This window comes from Bacillus rossius, chromosome 8, assembly GCF_032445375.1.
Source record: "Bacillus rossius redtenbacheri isolate Brsri chromosome 8, Brsri_v3, whole genome shotgun sequence".
In the NCBI taxonomy this organism is placed as follows: domain Eukaryota; kingdom Metazoa; phylum Arthropoda; class Insecta; order Phasmatodea; family Bacillidae; genus Bacillus; species Bacillus rossius.
The window spans coordinates 11776532-11791305 of NC_086336.1; the positions used below are offsets into that span (position 1 = coordinate 11776532).

The following is a 14774-nucleotide window of genomic DNA, read 5'->3' on the forward strand; positions in this document are numbered from 1 at the left end:
CGATATGCCACCGCCCAAACACCACCATCTCTGTTCAAACCTCCCGCCAGCGAGTGGTGCGTGCGTGTGTTGGTAGCCCGGCAAGAGGTCGCTTAGCTGCAGTGCGCCGCACCCCTATTTGTAATTAATATTATGATAACCTTTTCTTTTTGCCCCTAAAATAGTGTCACGACGATTCAGTAAGTGAGTGCCTTTTGTTTCATTAATATGTTATATTTTTGTAATAAAGTACGTGCAAGGACGGCCACGAACGCTCCCTAGCGGGCGACGACGGAACCAACACATAACTTTATTCAAACTATTTTACCACATAAGTAATTATTACAGACGGTCTGGTCATGGATGTGTATATGCTAATTTTTATAAAGAGTTTATGTTATTTTCAATAATAACCCGGGGCACGCAGTCACAGATATGTAACGGTTATTGTGTTCGGCACGAAGGGCGCCATGTTGCCTGCCACAAGCCCTTGTCTCACCCGAGTCTCCTTCTACAGCCGGCCGAGAGCGGACATCTCTGCAGACACCCCGAGGACATCACCGTTGTCTCACCGATAAGTAGTTCTGTTCAGTTAATTAATTCAAATCGTTTTATCTTCATCCTCGGGGCCTCTCTCGGTCGGTGAGGCTGTTTAATTAGTGATTTCTATACTCTCCGAAGTTTTTAACCACCCGTGTTCTAAGTACAGGCTTGAGGCGACTACGTGTGTGGTCCGCCTCCTCAACTAAACTGATTCGTGCCTCAGGCGTTTTCTATCAGTATCAAGGAAGGATGGTATGAGGGCGTGTAATGTGTAAGTAAATAAAACAAACTTAATTGAGTCACGTGTCTTTGTGTCCGGGGGGGGGGGGGGGGGGGGGGGGGGCACGTGGGTCCTTAACCCAGTCAGCGGAGTGTGGGACGCCCTAAGAGCCCACTGCGGTTAAGTAGAAGCGTGCCCGACGCTAAGAGCGGGCTCGGTTAGGGACAGGTGCTGAATTAGGTATCAGGAGGGCTAATATCTCACCACACACGGGCCACATAACACCCTGAGCAAGAGTATCAAGCCGGGTCCATGTGCCCACTCATGTGGTGACTCCCTCTATTTCCACCAATAATTCAGATCGTAACACCGGTACGCCCTCAATATGTAATCAATGAAATTAACATTTGTTTTATATGTTTATTGCATAGCTAAGTTAATTGCATTTAGTTTAGTTGCAGTTTTAATTGTGTCTCTTGTCAGTTGCAGATTGATTGCAAGTGTCATTACCAGTGAGAGGATATGATTTACAATCAACAGATGAAGTTATTTACTGACTAGTACAAAATGAAAGACTATGCTTCCCAAACAATGTACCTTTTGGGTTTATTTCACGCAACTGAAATCACTCGTCGTTGGCATGGAAAGTACCAACATTCTGATAAAAGCAGAAGACAATGATCGTTTGAATACACATTTCCTACTGTTGAAGAAAATTTATTTAGTGTCTGCCAAAAAACTTCCGCAATGTGTTACAGGTTCTGAATAACAAGAAAAAAAAGGGGGAAAGTGTTGCTAATGAATTCAGAGGTAATAAAACTGTTTATAGAATATATTCAGAGGAATGTGAAAAAAGTATTGATCACATAAACCTAATTTTCAAGGATATCAGTCACTACTCTCGTATTAAGACTTCTAAGGAATGCCTGAGCTCTGATCAAATATTTGTTTCCGTGCACCACAATCAATCAGACACTTGCCCCACCTGTGACCTACTTAGTACAAGACTAAAAGCAGATCCGTCGAATACAGTTCTGAAAACGAACCTGGAACTACACCATCAAAAAAGTGAGACGGCATTAAAATGTATGAAAGAAGATCACCAGATGTCAGTTTCACCTTACAGCAATGTTGCAACGTGTTCACTGGATTTGCAGCAAGTTATTTTTGAAACATTCCCAAATGTTTGATTTGAGAAAGCTGTCAAACTTCAATTTTATTATTCACGTTGAGGATAATGATTCTGGTTTCATGCACCTTTGGCAAGAGGGGAACGCCGGTCATTGAGGAAATTATATCGCCTCGTGTGTCCTAAAAACACTGACTTCGGAAATTTGCAAGACAATTTCGATTATGTAGAGCGACAGCTACTGTGATAACAAAAATGATAGTGTTTCTTTGAATTCATCTAGTGACAAAGAGCTATTTTAAGAACATTTATCACAAGTTCCTCGTGTCCGGTCACTCATAAAAAAGTAAGTAAATTTATGATGCAAAGAGATTTGGTTGAGATGATTAGTCATTATAGGCCTGGACACCCTTATCAAGTCAAAGTTATGAACGGCGTAGATTTCTGTGACTTTAAAAAGGCAGCTGAAAACTGCATTTATACTACCAAACTTAAGATATCTACAGTGCAATGGATTCAGGTGTATGCTGACAACCCTGGGCTAATGAATAAAAAAACCCACATTGAACAGTTTAACATCCTGAAGAAGGGAGTAATTGTCGACAAAATAAAATCTATGACGTAACCGCAGCTGGAACAAAATAGTCATATTTCTGAAGAAAAGTAGAAAGATTTTGAGCAGATGCTTTCATTCTTTGATTCAGATGAACAGTGCACCTTTTTATTCCAACATCATCAGAGTATGAAATGCTTAATTAGTTTAAGACATTATTTTGACAATGGCACGTACAGCCTAATTCAAGAAAATGACATGTAGGCTTATATCTTTTCAATTTTTCGGATATTCTTATATATTTTTCTAATTTTTCTATTCATTTTTTATTTTTAAACCATACTTTGTTTTCCAGGTACATTAACTACCAATTGTAATGCTTAAAATGTTTTTTTGAAATAAATTTGTATTCAGCAAGTGTTCAATTGATCTTTCTCATAATGTTCATTTTGGCACTTATGGCTTGTTTAATTTCCAGTCTTAAATTTGAAGAAAAAACCCTTCAAAGTGTTTAGAATTAGAATGAAAATGCAAGTACATTGCTAAGACTCACTGTAGATCACATTTGATAAAGAGAATTAAAAACATTTAAGGGTTTATACATTATGTCAAAAGTTTACCCAGAAATTTTAAAATTTCTGCAGAGAGTAACTGTTGTAGTGTAGTCATGAAGTTGGCGCCACTGCAAGACAGTTGTGATGATGGTGTCATGGAGCTAGGATAAACACGGAGTGGTAACAGATAATAAATAGAATAGAAGCAGTGTATGTGTTATTATTATATGTCTGCCCTTACCCTGAATGGGCACTAAAACATGGCGCAGTCGGTAGGATCAATAATAAAAGACCATTGTATCAAGAAGAATAAATAACACAGTGCCGAATAAATGGAAAGTGCGGGAGGAAACAAAATAAATGAACATGTGAACCTAAAGTAACAGCACGGATTAATATGTTGATAAGACAAGAACAAGAAAAAAACAATCCATAAAAAGTGAACACCAGGCTACTGCAAACGTCACATAACCTCAACATGGCGGGAACTGTTAATTTGCCAGCTGCATTGATACTTTCAGGAAACGTGGCAGCACACTGGAAAACCTTCAAACAAAACTTTGAGATTTATATTATTGCCAGTGGAAACGATAACAAACCTGATAATATCAAAATAGCTCTGTTGCTTAACATTATAGGTCAAGAAGGTGTTGATCTGTACAACACATTCAATCTTAACAATGAAGAGAAAACAAAGTATGATAAGGTGATACAAGCATTTGAACAACACACAACCCCCAAAAAAAATGAAGCATTTGAACGATACATTTTTAATCAGCGGTGCCAAGCTGAAGGTGAAACTATTGACCATTTTGTCACTGATCTGAAAAGACTGGCTAAATCATGTTCATTTGGGGACCTCGAAGAATCCCTGATTCGTGACAGAATCATTGTGGGAATAAGTAGTACCACGCTGAGGGAGAGTCTCCTGAGAATAGAAGATTCAACACTTCAGCAAGTAGTCAACCATTGTCAGGCATCAAAGAGAAGTCGGGAACAAGCAACACAGATGCAACAGGGCCAAGGTAGGACCAAACAAACTGGTGGAGAAGAAACAACCTCAATTCCAGTTGATGCCGTTGCTCGAGGAAAATATAACCCTAAAAGAACAATTAGGACAACTATGCAACAAGACAGTCAAAAACAACACGTACATGAACGTGCGAGATACTATGAACAACCAAAACATCTTCAAAGCATTTCAAATTGCTCATATTGTGGCAGAAAACATCCTCCAAGACAATGTCCAGCTTATGGCAAAAAATGCTCTGCATGCCAGAAATATAATCATTTTGCGGCTATGTGCCGAACAGAACAACAAATCCACGAAATTAGTACAAATGAACATTATAGTGAGAAAAATAATGATAGTGAAGAAGGTACAGTCAATTGTGGCAGAGCCTACAGACAGCATTACGAGAGAGTTTGTGAAAAACAATTCTAAAATATTTCAAGGCTTAGGTAAGTTTCCTGGCACATACACAATTAAGATAAGAAAAGAGGCTAAACTAATTAATGAGCCCCCGCACAGGATTCCAAGTTCAATGAAGCCAACTTTCAAAAGAACTCTTGAAACAATGGAAAAGAGAAAAGTGATTGAAAGAGTAGAAAATCCAACACTGGAACATTGCATTAATCAGTTAGTAACTGTAGAGAAACCAAATGGGGAACTAAGGTTCTGCCTAGATCCACAAGAGCTAAACAAAATCATTGTCACAGAACATCATCTAATTCCAACCGTGTCAGAAGTTGCTGAAACATTGGCTTTTAATGAGTATTTTACGGTGTTGGACTTAAAAGATGGGTATCATCAAATTGAGCTGGATGAAAAATCAAGTAATTTGTGTAGCTTCTCAACTCCGTATGGAGTATACAAGTTCAAAAGACTTCCTTTCGGCCTTATCTGTGCTAGCGAAACTTTTCAAAAACAAATGGAAGGCAACTTCAATGATATTCCCAATGTGATGGCATATCAGGATGATCTCATTGTGTATGCAAAATCAGCAGAAGAGCATGATAAAGCCTTGCAACAAGTACTTCTTAGGGCTGAAGAGAGAAATATCAAGTTTAACGCAAGGAAAGTGCAGTATAGAAAAAATGAAGTTACATATATAGGCTTCAAATTTAGCAAACAAGGAATGAGTATGGACCAAGATCGAGTAAGAGCATTAGTCGACCTCAAAGCTCCAGCTTCGAAAAAAGAGCTCCAACGATGTATGGGAATGTTTAACTATGTTCGACAATTCATTCCGCATATGTCTACCATAACAGCACCCTTGCGGCAACTTTTATCAGACAATGTATGCTATCAGTGGCTACCTACACATGAAAATGCTTTTAATGAAATTAAAACTTTGATATCCAATGCACCAGTATTGGCAAACTTTACACCATGCAAAAAAATAGTGATTCAATGTGATGCCAGCAAGGATGGATTAGGGTGTGTGTTACTGTAGGACCAACAACCTGTAGCCTTTGCATCGTCAAGCATGACACAAGCCGAACAAAACTATTCACAGTCTGAGAAAGAGATGAGAGCCATTCAGTTTAGCCTGAAAAAATTTCACAATTATGTGTATGGGTATAAGGTCACAATCATGACGGACCACAAACCACTTGTTGCCACAATGAACAAGCCTGTACACAAAATAGGTTCATCAGTTCTACGCAGACTGAGGCTAAAAATACTAAAATACAACATAGAGGTAAAATACTTACCTGGACCTCAAATGTACATTGCAGATCTACTGTCCCGGTCATATCTCTTAGGTCCTACTGAAGAGGACCCAGAAATGAAAGAACTAGTTCATGAACTAGTTAGGCACTTACCCATGTCTGAGTCAAAGAAAGAACTCTTTATCAAGACCACAGAAACAGATAATGAACTTTCAGCTCTCAAGGACATGTATGGCAAGGGTTGGCCTGAACATAAAAAACAAGTGCCAGAGTGCATTAGGTGGGCATGGCATATGAGAAATGACATTTATGTGGACAATCAGTTGCTCTTTTACAATGACAAACTCATTGTACCTCAAGCACTGAAGAATCTTATTTTGAACCTGTTGCACGAAGGTCACAATGGAAGGGACAAGACTATAGCCAAAGCCAAAACTGTGTACTACTGGAAAAACATGTATTCAGACATTACAAGATGGGTGAGTGGATGCCATATATGTGAGAAATATCAATCAATGAAGAAGAAATCACCAATGATTGCACAAGAGATTCCACAACTCCCTTTTGAGAAGGTTTCAGTGGACATTCTGGATAATGCAGGCAAGAACTACTTGATTGTTGTTGACATATTCTCAAAGTGGCTGGAAATAATACCAATAAATCATAAGACAGCAGAAAATGTTTGTGATAAACTGAGGGATGTGTTCTGCACGCATGGCATTCCAAGAGTAATTAGAGCAGACAATATGCCCTTTCTATCGCAAACGTTTGCGAGGTTTGCACGGACCTATGACATTGAATTGAGAACATGTAGTCCGCACTATCACAGAAGTAATAGCCTGGCAGAAAAGGGATGTCACACAGCAAGGAAAATACTAAAGAAAAGTATGGAGCAGCAAAAAGATTTTAGAGATCTGCTAAGAGAGTACAGAAACACGCCACTGTCAAGCTTAAACATTTCACCGTGTCAACTACTAATGAGCCGCCAGATAAGAACATTACTACCAGTGACAAGTCAAATGCTTCAACCCAAAGTTGAAAAAGACGCACATAAAAAAATGATATTAAATCAAGAACGGTGCAAACAACAGTATGATAAGACAGCCTTGAAACAGTCTAGCGAGTTTAGAGAAGGAGACAAGGTGGTGATAAAAACAAATAAGAATGCACAATGGGAACCTGCTACAGTTGTAAGGATACACGACGCTCCACGATCCTACGTTGTAAGGAACCAGAATGGAAGAGAAGTGAGAAGAAATGAAACACACATAAAAGTGTCTTCAAAAACAGAAGAAAGTGAAAGACATCAAGAAGTCATATGGCCAATAAACAGCGAAGAAAAGGAAGGAAGAAGTAAAGAACATCACAGGAGAGCTCAGGAAACATCAGACGGTGTAACAAATGGTTTTGCAGGCTTCGAAGTGAATACTTATAAAGACCATGTAGTGAATGATGAAAATGGTAGTGCAAATAGACAATCATATAAATTTAGTTTAATGGAAGCTGACAGGAGTGTAGGGTGCACTAGAATGCAAGATACTTCTATCAAACCAGCTGGTGTTAACAGAACAACAGTAACAAGATCAGGGAGAGTTATAAATCCTCCCAAGAGGTTGAACATGTAATGTATGTATGTACAGTGTATATGACAAACAACTTTGAAAGGGGAGATGTTGTAGTGTAGTCATGAAGTTGGCGCCACTGCAAGACAGTTGTGATGATGGTGTCATGGAGCTAGGATAAACACGGAGTGGTAACAGATAATAAATAGAATAGAAGCAGTGTATGTGTTATTATTATATGTCTACCCTTACCCTGAATGGGCACTAAAACAGTAACTAAATATTTAGTGAATTGGTTTCCATTTGGAAATTTTTACTTAATCTATAAAATAATTTTTGCAAAAAATTTACCTAAAATTGTTTTTTAGTGGTACAGGGATTATTTAATTCCCATTAAAAATATTAATAATATAATTACTGTTTATTTATTAACATTATTAAATAATAAACAATTAATAATTTCAATAATAATAAATAATAGTGATAGAAATGATAAATTTCCTTTCAAATGAATGTTCTCTAAAACAGCTAGTAACAGTCATTAATATTGTTATGGTTACGTGTTTATATAATTTTAGTGTTAACAGTACTTAAATCAAGTGTGGCCTCAGTTTTAGCGAGTAGGCACATATGTTATTCTTTTTGATTAGTTTTATATCATTATTGTTCTTAATGAAACAGCTGAGTAACATGAGTTACTAAAACTAAAGGATCTAAACTAACTTATCTGTGGTATTATTTTTCTAGGTGGCTACAAACAAGATAATTTTCTTGAATTCTTACAAAATGAAGCTCTCTATTATATTTGGAGTGATCCACATGGTGTTTGGAATAAGCCTGAGTGTCATTAATCACCTGTAAGTAACAAATCTTAGGAAAAACAAACATAGTTACTGATTGGATAGGGATGTTGTGTAAGTAAGCATAGGTACATGAATTCCTGTTTTCTGTAGGGTTACATATCATGTTTGCACAATTTAATAACTTGTGTAAATATTTTGAACCCATTAAGCCATTATGTTTTTAATGTCATTGCACTATATATTAATTTTTCTTTGTTATTGCCATTAAAATATTATTAAAGTTTCAATACCAGACAAAATCACTAATCCAGGAGGTCATGGTTCTGTAGGTATAGCACTATATTTATTTAGTTTCTGTTCTCTTGTAGATTGAACAACAAAGAAACGTGTAATTTTTTTTAACACTGTGTAGTTAACATTTAAATAACCAAATAATTTTTTCATGTTCAAGTACAGCATTTTGTGATCAAAGTAGCTTTTTTGCATCATTTTTTTTAAAATGAAATAATTATGAACTGTACTCCCTACATAAGTAAAAAATTCATTTTTTATTTTCTGGTGTTATGTTGGGTCACGGTGGTTGACTGGTTAGACTCCTGCCTAGGATGTTCTGGCAATGCGAAACGTCGAATTTCCCCAAGTGTACGCTGTAGTGTCCTGATTGATTTCCTTGTGATGCTCCTGTTTTCCTTATCTTTTCATTCCCGTAATGCTCTATTCCCATCTCATCGTCTCGTATGGTCTCTAATGACCTATGTGGACATGGTTTTAACTCATTCATATAAACTCTGGTAGGTATTATATGAGAATATGGAAGCAGGTCTGCACATAAGTGTTTTGACTCATTGACAATTTAAACTGTCACTTCTTTGATTAAATCCACACTCATCTTCACATAAAGCATGATGATAAAGCAAACACAGCCACTTAGAACTCCCTTGGAAAGAAAATTAAAAAAAATTCTCTGTAGGCTGTATTTTGGACTGTTTGTTTAATGAATTTCCATTGTGCTGAACGGGAATGTTTGTGTATGAAATAAATAAAATATTTTAAACAATTAATTTTGTTGTATTTTTGGGATTCAATTCGATGAATGTCTTACTGATGGTCAGGCGGCCATGCCAGAAAAATTATTTATGAAAGATATAATGTCGGCAAAACTATGGAAAGAGGCCTTGAAGACTGTAAGAATATTTTTGTTATTTATTTGTTGCGAACTAAATCTATCAGCCTTTTTTCCATTACTTCACGAGTTTCTTTAGAGAGTTTGGCGGCTGACAAAAAAATTGTGACGCGAAACCATGACAAACCAGACCCTTCTTTCACGACACTGACTCCATATCAACATCAGAATCATCAGAGAGCATATCCACGTCCATCACCAGACAATTGTCTGCATTCCCAGTCGCTTCTCGCGAGGCAGACGGCTGAGGCTCACTCGAGCGCAAATTTCTCACATCGTTCGGGGGCTTCTTTTTGCCTCATTCGATATTTAAAACACTTCTCTGCATTTTTAATTGCTTCTCTTTCGGCAAGTTCACATGTTTTCATTTTTTTTTTCCTACAACATAACCTGTTTTCGCTCGGGCATTTTGAGATTATAGGCTCCAAAACCAAAGTTGTTAGTTTTATAGTTATTCCACTAAACTAGCAACGTTCAGTGTTCACTTGCGAGCAACTTAAAGTTTAAAACACGCATATCAGTTTATTACTTTCGGAGTTACAACTCTTACAGACTTCAGTTCGCTGCTCCCCACGAACACTCATCACGTCTTCACTGCAAATATTAACCGCGTGAGTCATACTTAAAGACCAAAAGCAAAGTCTGCTCTACTAAGATATATTTACTTCAACTCTGTAGCTTTCATAGTTTACGAGTTCTAAGCGGTTTCAAATCCTCAGCCGAAGTTGCACCCAACCCAAGATTAAAGCCATTCATATTCCTGTTGCAAATTGTCAATAAATCTCACTGCAGGGGAGTAAATGTAATTTAATGTTCAATCCTTGTTACTAGAATGAAAGAACTGGAATTTATAGATCTTAAAGAGATGGAAATGCTTGGTTGTAAATATTACAATACTTACACCATTAAAAATTTAGTTTTGTATTTGTCTTGGCTTTTATGTATCATTCCTTGAATTTCCTTTGTTGTGGTGTCAGTCTTAAACTTAATCATTTGTGTGGCTTTTGAAGGAAATAAAATCTTTATGATATTGCATACAAGTTTTTTGGTACAAATATGTATCTACTTCTTAGTTGTGGGCAGAGGTGAATCCACGGGAGAGAGTGGTCAGCATGTACAGTGGCTCTTGCTCCTTCTCTTTCCAAAGTGTGGAAAAAATAATGAACAGAAAAAAATTATAAACAAAAAATCTGGAAAATTTATTAACATGTTTTTTTATTCATTATTTTTCAATCTTTGTACACATGATATTAATCACGATTCGTAAACAATTTATTCCCGACTTAATTGTTTGCTCATTGAGTTCATAATCTCATAAGGTTGGTTTTTGGTATTTCAACACCTGAAAAAAAAAAAAAAAACAACTGATTACGAAATAGAGACTATGCGTCATCTGCGAGGAGAAATAAGAACCTCCTCTTCCATGAAAATGGTTTAATACTGAAATTCCCCCCCCCCCCCCCCCCGTCCCTTCCACCAACACCCCCTCCCTAGTATCTCCTCTTTCCATTTTTAGCTGGCTACATACCTTTGTTGTATTTTAATCAATTTTGTTAAAAGTACTGGGAAAAAGTAATTGGGCTCAATTACAATTACTGTGGTGACAATGTAACTAATTACAAGTATAAATTAATTTACATAGACGTAATCAGTAAAATTACAATTACTTTCCGCTACAATTTTAAAACTGAATTACGATTCAATTTTTTTACACACTGTTACATTAATATACATACATATATGTTTTGTTAAAAGAATGATTTCATGTAATGATTAAATTTATTATCTTTAATTAAATGAATAATATTTGAGGACAAACTTGCTTGAATAACATAAAAAGACTTCATACAAGTAGCTACCTGTAATAAAAGTAACACTCTTTAAATTTTGGAATTGACCTTACAAAACAATTACAATCATGGAAATACAGTAGCTAATGTCAGTAAATGTTGTAAAAATCAGTGTTAATACATATTATTAATAAAATTCATTATCTAGTTTGCTTACCGTGCATACGATCGTAGCACTACAAGCGTAAAATTATAAACTTTACTAATACAAAAATGTATGTTCTTCTTGTTCTTAATTGTATTCATTATATGTTCTGAGAATAAAAGTAACGGCAAGTAAATATAAAGTATAGATTACCTTAATGTATCGATTATAATTAATGTTATGTATTCCGATTACAAGTACGAATTACATTTTTTAATGTAACTCGTTACTAGTATAAATTACTTGAAAAGTAATCATTACAAGTAATCCGATTACTTGTAATTCGTTACTTAACAACACTGATTTTAATGTGGATGGTTTTGTTTGCAGGCATTTTCAAAGGACAATGAAAATATTTATGGAGTTTTTACCGCAGATCCTGTTTTTGTTGCTGCTGTTTGCCTACATGGTTGTGATGATGTTTATTAAATGGGTACTCTACGATCCTACTGGTTGTAAGTATACTTCAATATTGTATTCACATGTGCAGTGTACTTATCTTTAGCTAGATTCTAGCCAGGTTTTTAAATTGGTACCTTAATTATTATTGCACTAAGTATTTAAAGTTTTGATGCTTAAATAATAATTGTTTTTAATTAATAATCAAAAATATTTGACTATCAAGACATAATTACGAAAATAATTCATAGTCTTTTCAGCACATTTGCAATGTCAGCTTATTGTAAGTTACCTTTTATTTTTTATCTAACCGTTATAAAAAAAAAGTAGAAATTACGTTAAAATTATTGGATGAATAATCAAAATTTTGAACTAGTTCATCATATACATTGGTTATGAGAATGCATAATTTGTGCTTTAAAATGTAAACATGTATCTAACTTATGTTTATTTTTTTCAGCAAAGCTCGTTTCATAATTTTTTATTGATTGTGTCGAAATATGGAATCATAGGATTGGTGAAAATTCGAACTTTGCCTTCTTTTTAAGCTCGTGTCTCGTATCAGTGAAATTCTTGTTGAGGTGGTGCAAATATTTAAACCGTGCTGAGTTTTTTTTTTTAAACAAATAATGGTTAAGCACACTTAAAATTGAGACTTAAGAAGGTAGATAACTAAAACCACATGTATGCTTACGTGTATGTGCTGTGTTAGTTAACTCATTATGTTCGTCACCTCCCACCTGGAAAATTCAGGTTTGATTCCTGGCACAACCAAAACCCCTGATTTTTCGCAAGTGAGAAACATGATGGACTGTGGAGTTTTTTTTTAGTTAACTGGTAGGTTTTTAAAGGGTACTACCATTTCTCCTGCCAGTGGTTTGTTCTTGTCACATCAACTCTTGTTGTCTCTAACAACTGTGCTGTTTAGGTGTATAAATCCGTAACTTATACAAACTCGTATGAAGCCAATTAAGTCACATTAATAGGGACAATATTATATATTGAACTGAGACAAACTTGAAATAACATCAAAAAGCATTTCAGTACACCATATAACATAGATATTCAATATTATACACCATATAGCAAGAAATGCCAGTTAAATCATAAAAACAAACATCACTTAAAAAAAAATTCATTTCAATTATAAAAATGTTATTTTTTAATGTTTTAAAGTTTACAGGTGTTATTTTAGGGTGAAGTTTTATTATGTTTAATTGCACAACTCGAATTGAATCAATTTCATAACTTCTGACGTTCATATATTTTTAGACACACAAATTCATTCTGATTTATTATTATTGTTGTTGAGGATGAATCTGTTTTGGACAAAATCATTGAAAATTATTGTTATAATTTAGCATGTTAATGACTACAGACAAAGTGAAGTATTCCTCCATTTGATTAACTTTATAAAGTTTTTGTTTAGGTTTTACTTACATTACTTTGCAAGTGGCCCTAACTGTTATTGGTATTATACATTTTACTTTCATACTTATGGAAGTATGTACCTTTTATTATAATAATATACAATATTTTGTAAAAATAAAACAAATACCACAAATATCACCTGTTTTAATTTGAGATTAATCTAAACATGTAATGGTCTCTACACATGCTTGTACTGTGTTGCCAGCCACGAAGTACAGTCCCGGCTGCGCACCCTCGGTCCTCATCCTGTTCATCAACATGATGCTGTTCAAGTCGACGCCGCCACAGGAGGGCTGCGACGAGTTCATGTTCGAGGGCCAGGGCCAACTACAGATGGCGCTCGTGTTGGTCGCTCTGCTCTGCATCCCCGTCATGCTGTTCGGCGCGCCGTTGCTCCACCTCGTCTCCTCGCGCCGCTCGGCCGTGTATGTGAGTGTTTCTGCTAGTCTCCTCGGCCATGTATGTGAGTGTTTCTGCTAGTCTCCTCACGCCGCTCGGCCATGTATGTGAGTGTTTCTGCTAGTCTCCTCGCGCCGCTCGGCCGTGTGAGTGTTTCAGCTAGTCTCCTCGCGCCGCTCGGCCGTGTATGTGAGTGTTTCTGCTAGTCTCCTCGGCCATGTATGTGAGTGTTTCTGCTAGTCTCCTCACGCCGCTCGGCCATGTATGTGAGTGTTTCTGCTAGTCTCCTCGCGCCGCTCGGCCGTGTGAGTGTTTCAGCTAGTCTCCTCGCGCCGCTCGGCCGTGTATGTGAGTGTTTCTGCTAGTCTCCTCGGCCATGTATGTGAGTGTTTCTGCTAGTCTCCTCATGTCGCTCGGCCGTGTGAGTGTTTCTGCTATTCTCCTCACGTCGCTCGGCCGTGTGAGTGTTTCTGCTATTCTCCTCACGTCGCTCGGCCGTGTATGTGAGTGTTTCTGCTAGTCTCCTCGTGCCGCTCGGCCGTGTGAGTGTTTCTGCTTGTCTCCTCACGTCGATCGGCCGTGTATGTGAGTGTTTCTACTAGTCTCCTTATGCCGCTCGGCCGTGTATGTGAGTGTTTCTGCTCGCCTCCCCCACAAATGTAACCCCCTATTTGTAGTATCCATTCTTGAGTCTTAGCATTGGATTCTTTTAGAAACACCCATAGAGGGCCACAGCCAGGATTTGCGAGGGGGCGGAGTCCAGTGTAAACATTATTTTATTTTGTTATGAGTAAGTTTACATTACACTGTAATTTAATTTTAAAAGAAAATTTTTGTTACACTAAAATCTCAGGGAATGGTTGTCTTTTATAACTCTAGGGCTTACACAAAATTTTAACTAACGATCTTATTGAAAAAAAATATATATATTTTGGATTTATATTAATTGTTGTTAATACTTCACTCTTAAATCAATCGTTTGATTATTTTATTAAAATAAGTGATAAATACATATATAATTATATAATATTGTTATTTAATACATGAAACACAAAATGTAAAGTTTGTATGAAAGACTTACTTACATTAACATGTATGCAAACTGGCTTTATATATAAACTAGTTACTTGAAAACACGTTTCCTACTGAAACTGTGAATGAGATATGCCAGTCTATAGTGGGGAGGAAATACACTATAGTATGCAAAATTAGAATTATCACAATCATAAATTAATATTGCAACCTTGTATAGCTAAGTTACTGTAGTTGAGCTTATCTGACTTTTTTTTTCTTCTTTTAAAATTTTAAAGTGAAAGGTCCTAACTCCACAGATGTCTTCCCTAGCTAC

At 36.4% G+C, this 14774-nt stretch overlaps 1 protein-coding gene across 3 annotated transcripts in view; it reads left to right on the forward strand.

The window, feature by feature from the left end:
- LOC134535518 (V-type proton ATPase 116 kDa subunit a 1-like) overlaps positions 1-14774 on the forward strand; it is a 279710-nt gene that overhangs the window by 232129 nt on the left and 32807 nt on the right. For all 3 annotated transcript variants that reach the window (XM_063374659.1, XM_063374661.1, XM_063374660.1), the window contains exons 11-13: positions 7964-8073; positions 11528-11652; positions 13233-13456. In XM_063374659.1, the coding sequence (XP_063230729.1) occupies positions 7964-8073; positions 11528-11652; positions 13233-13456 (459 nt within the window). The remainder of the gene's footprint in view (positions 1-7963; positions 8074-11527; positions 11653-13232; positions 13457-14774) is intronic.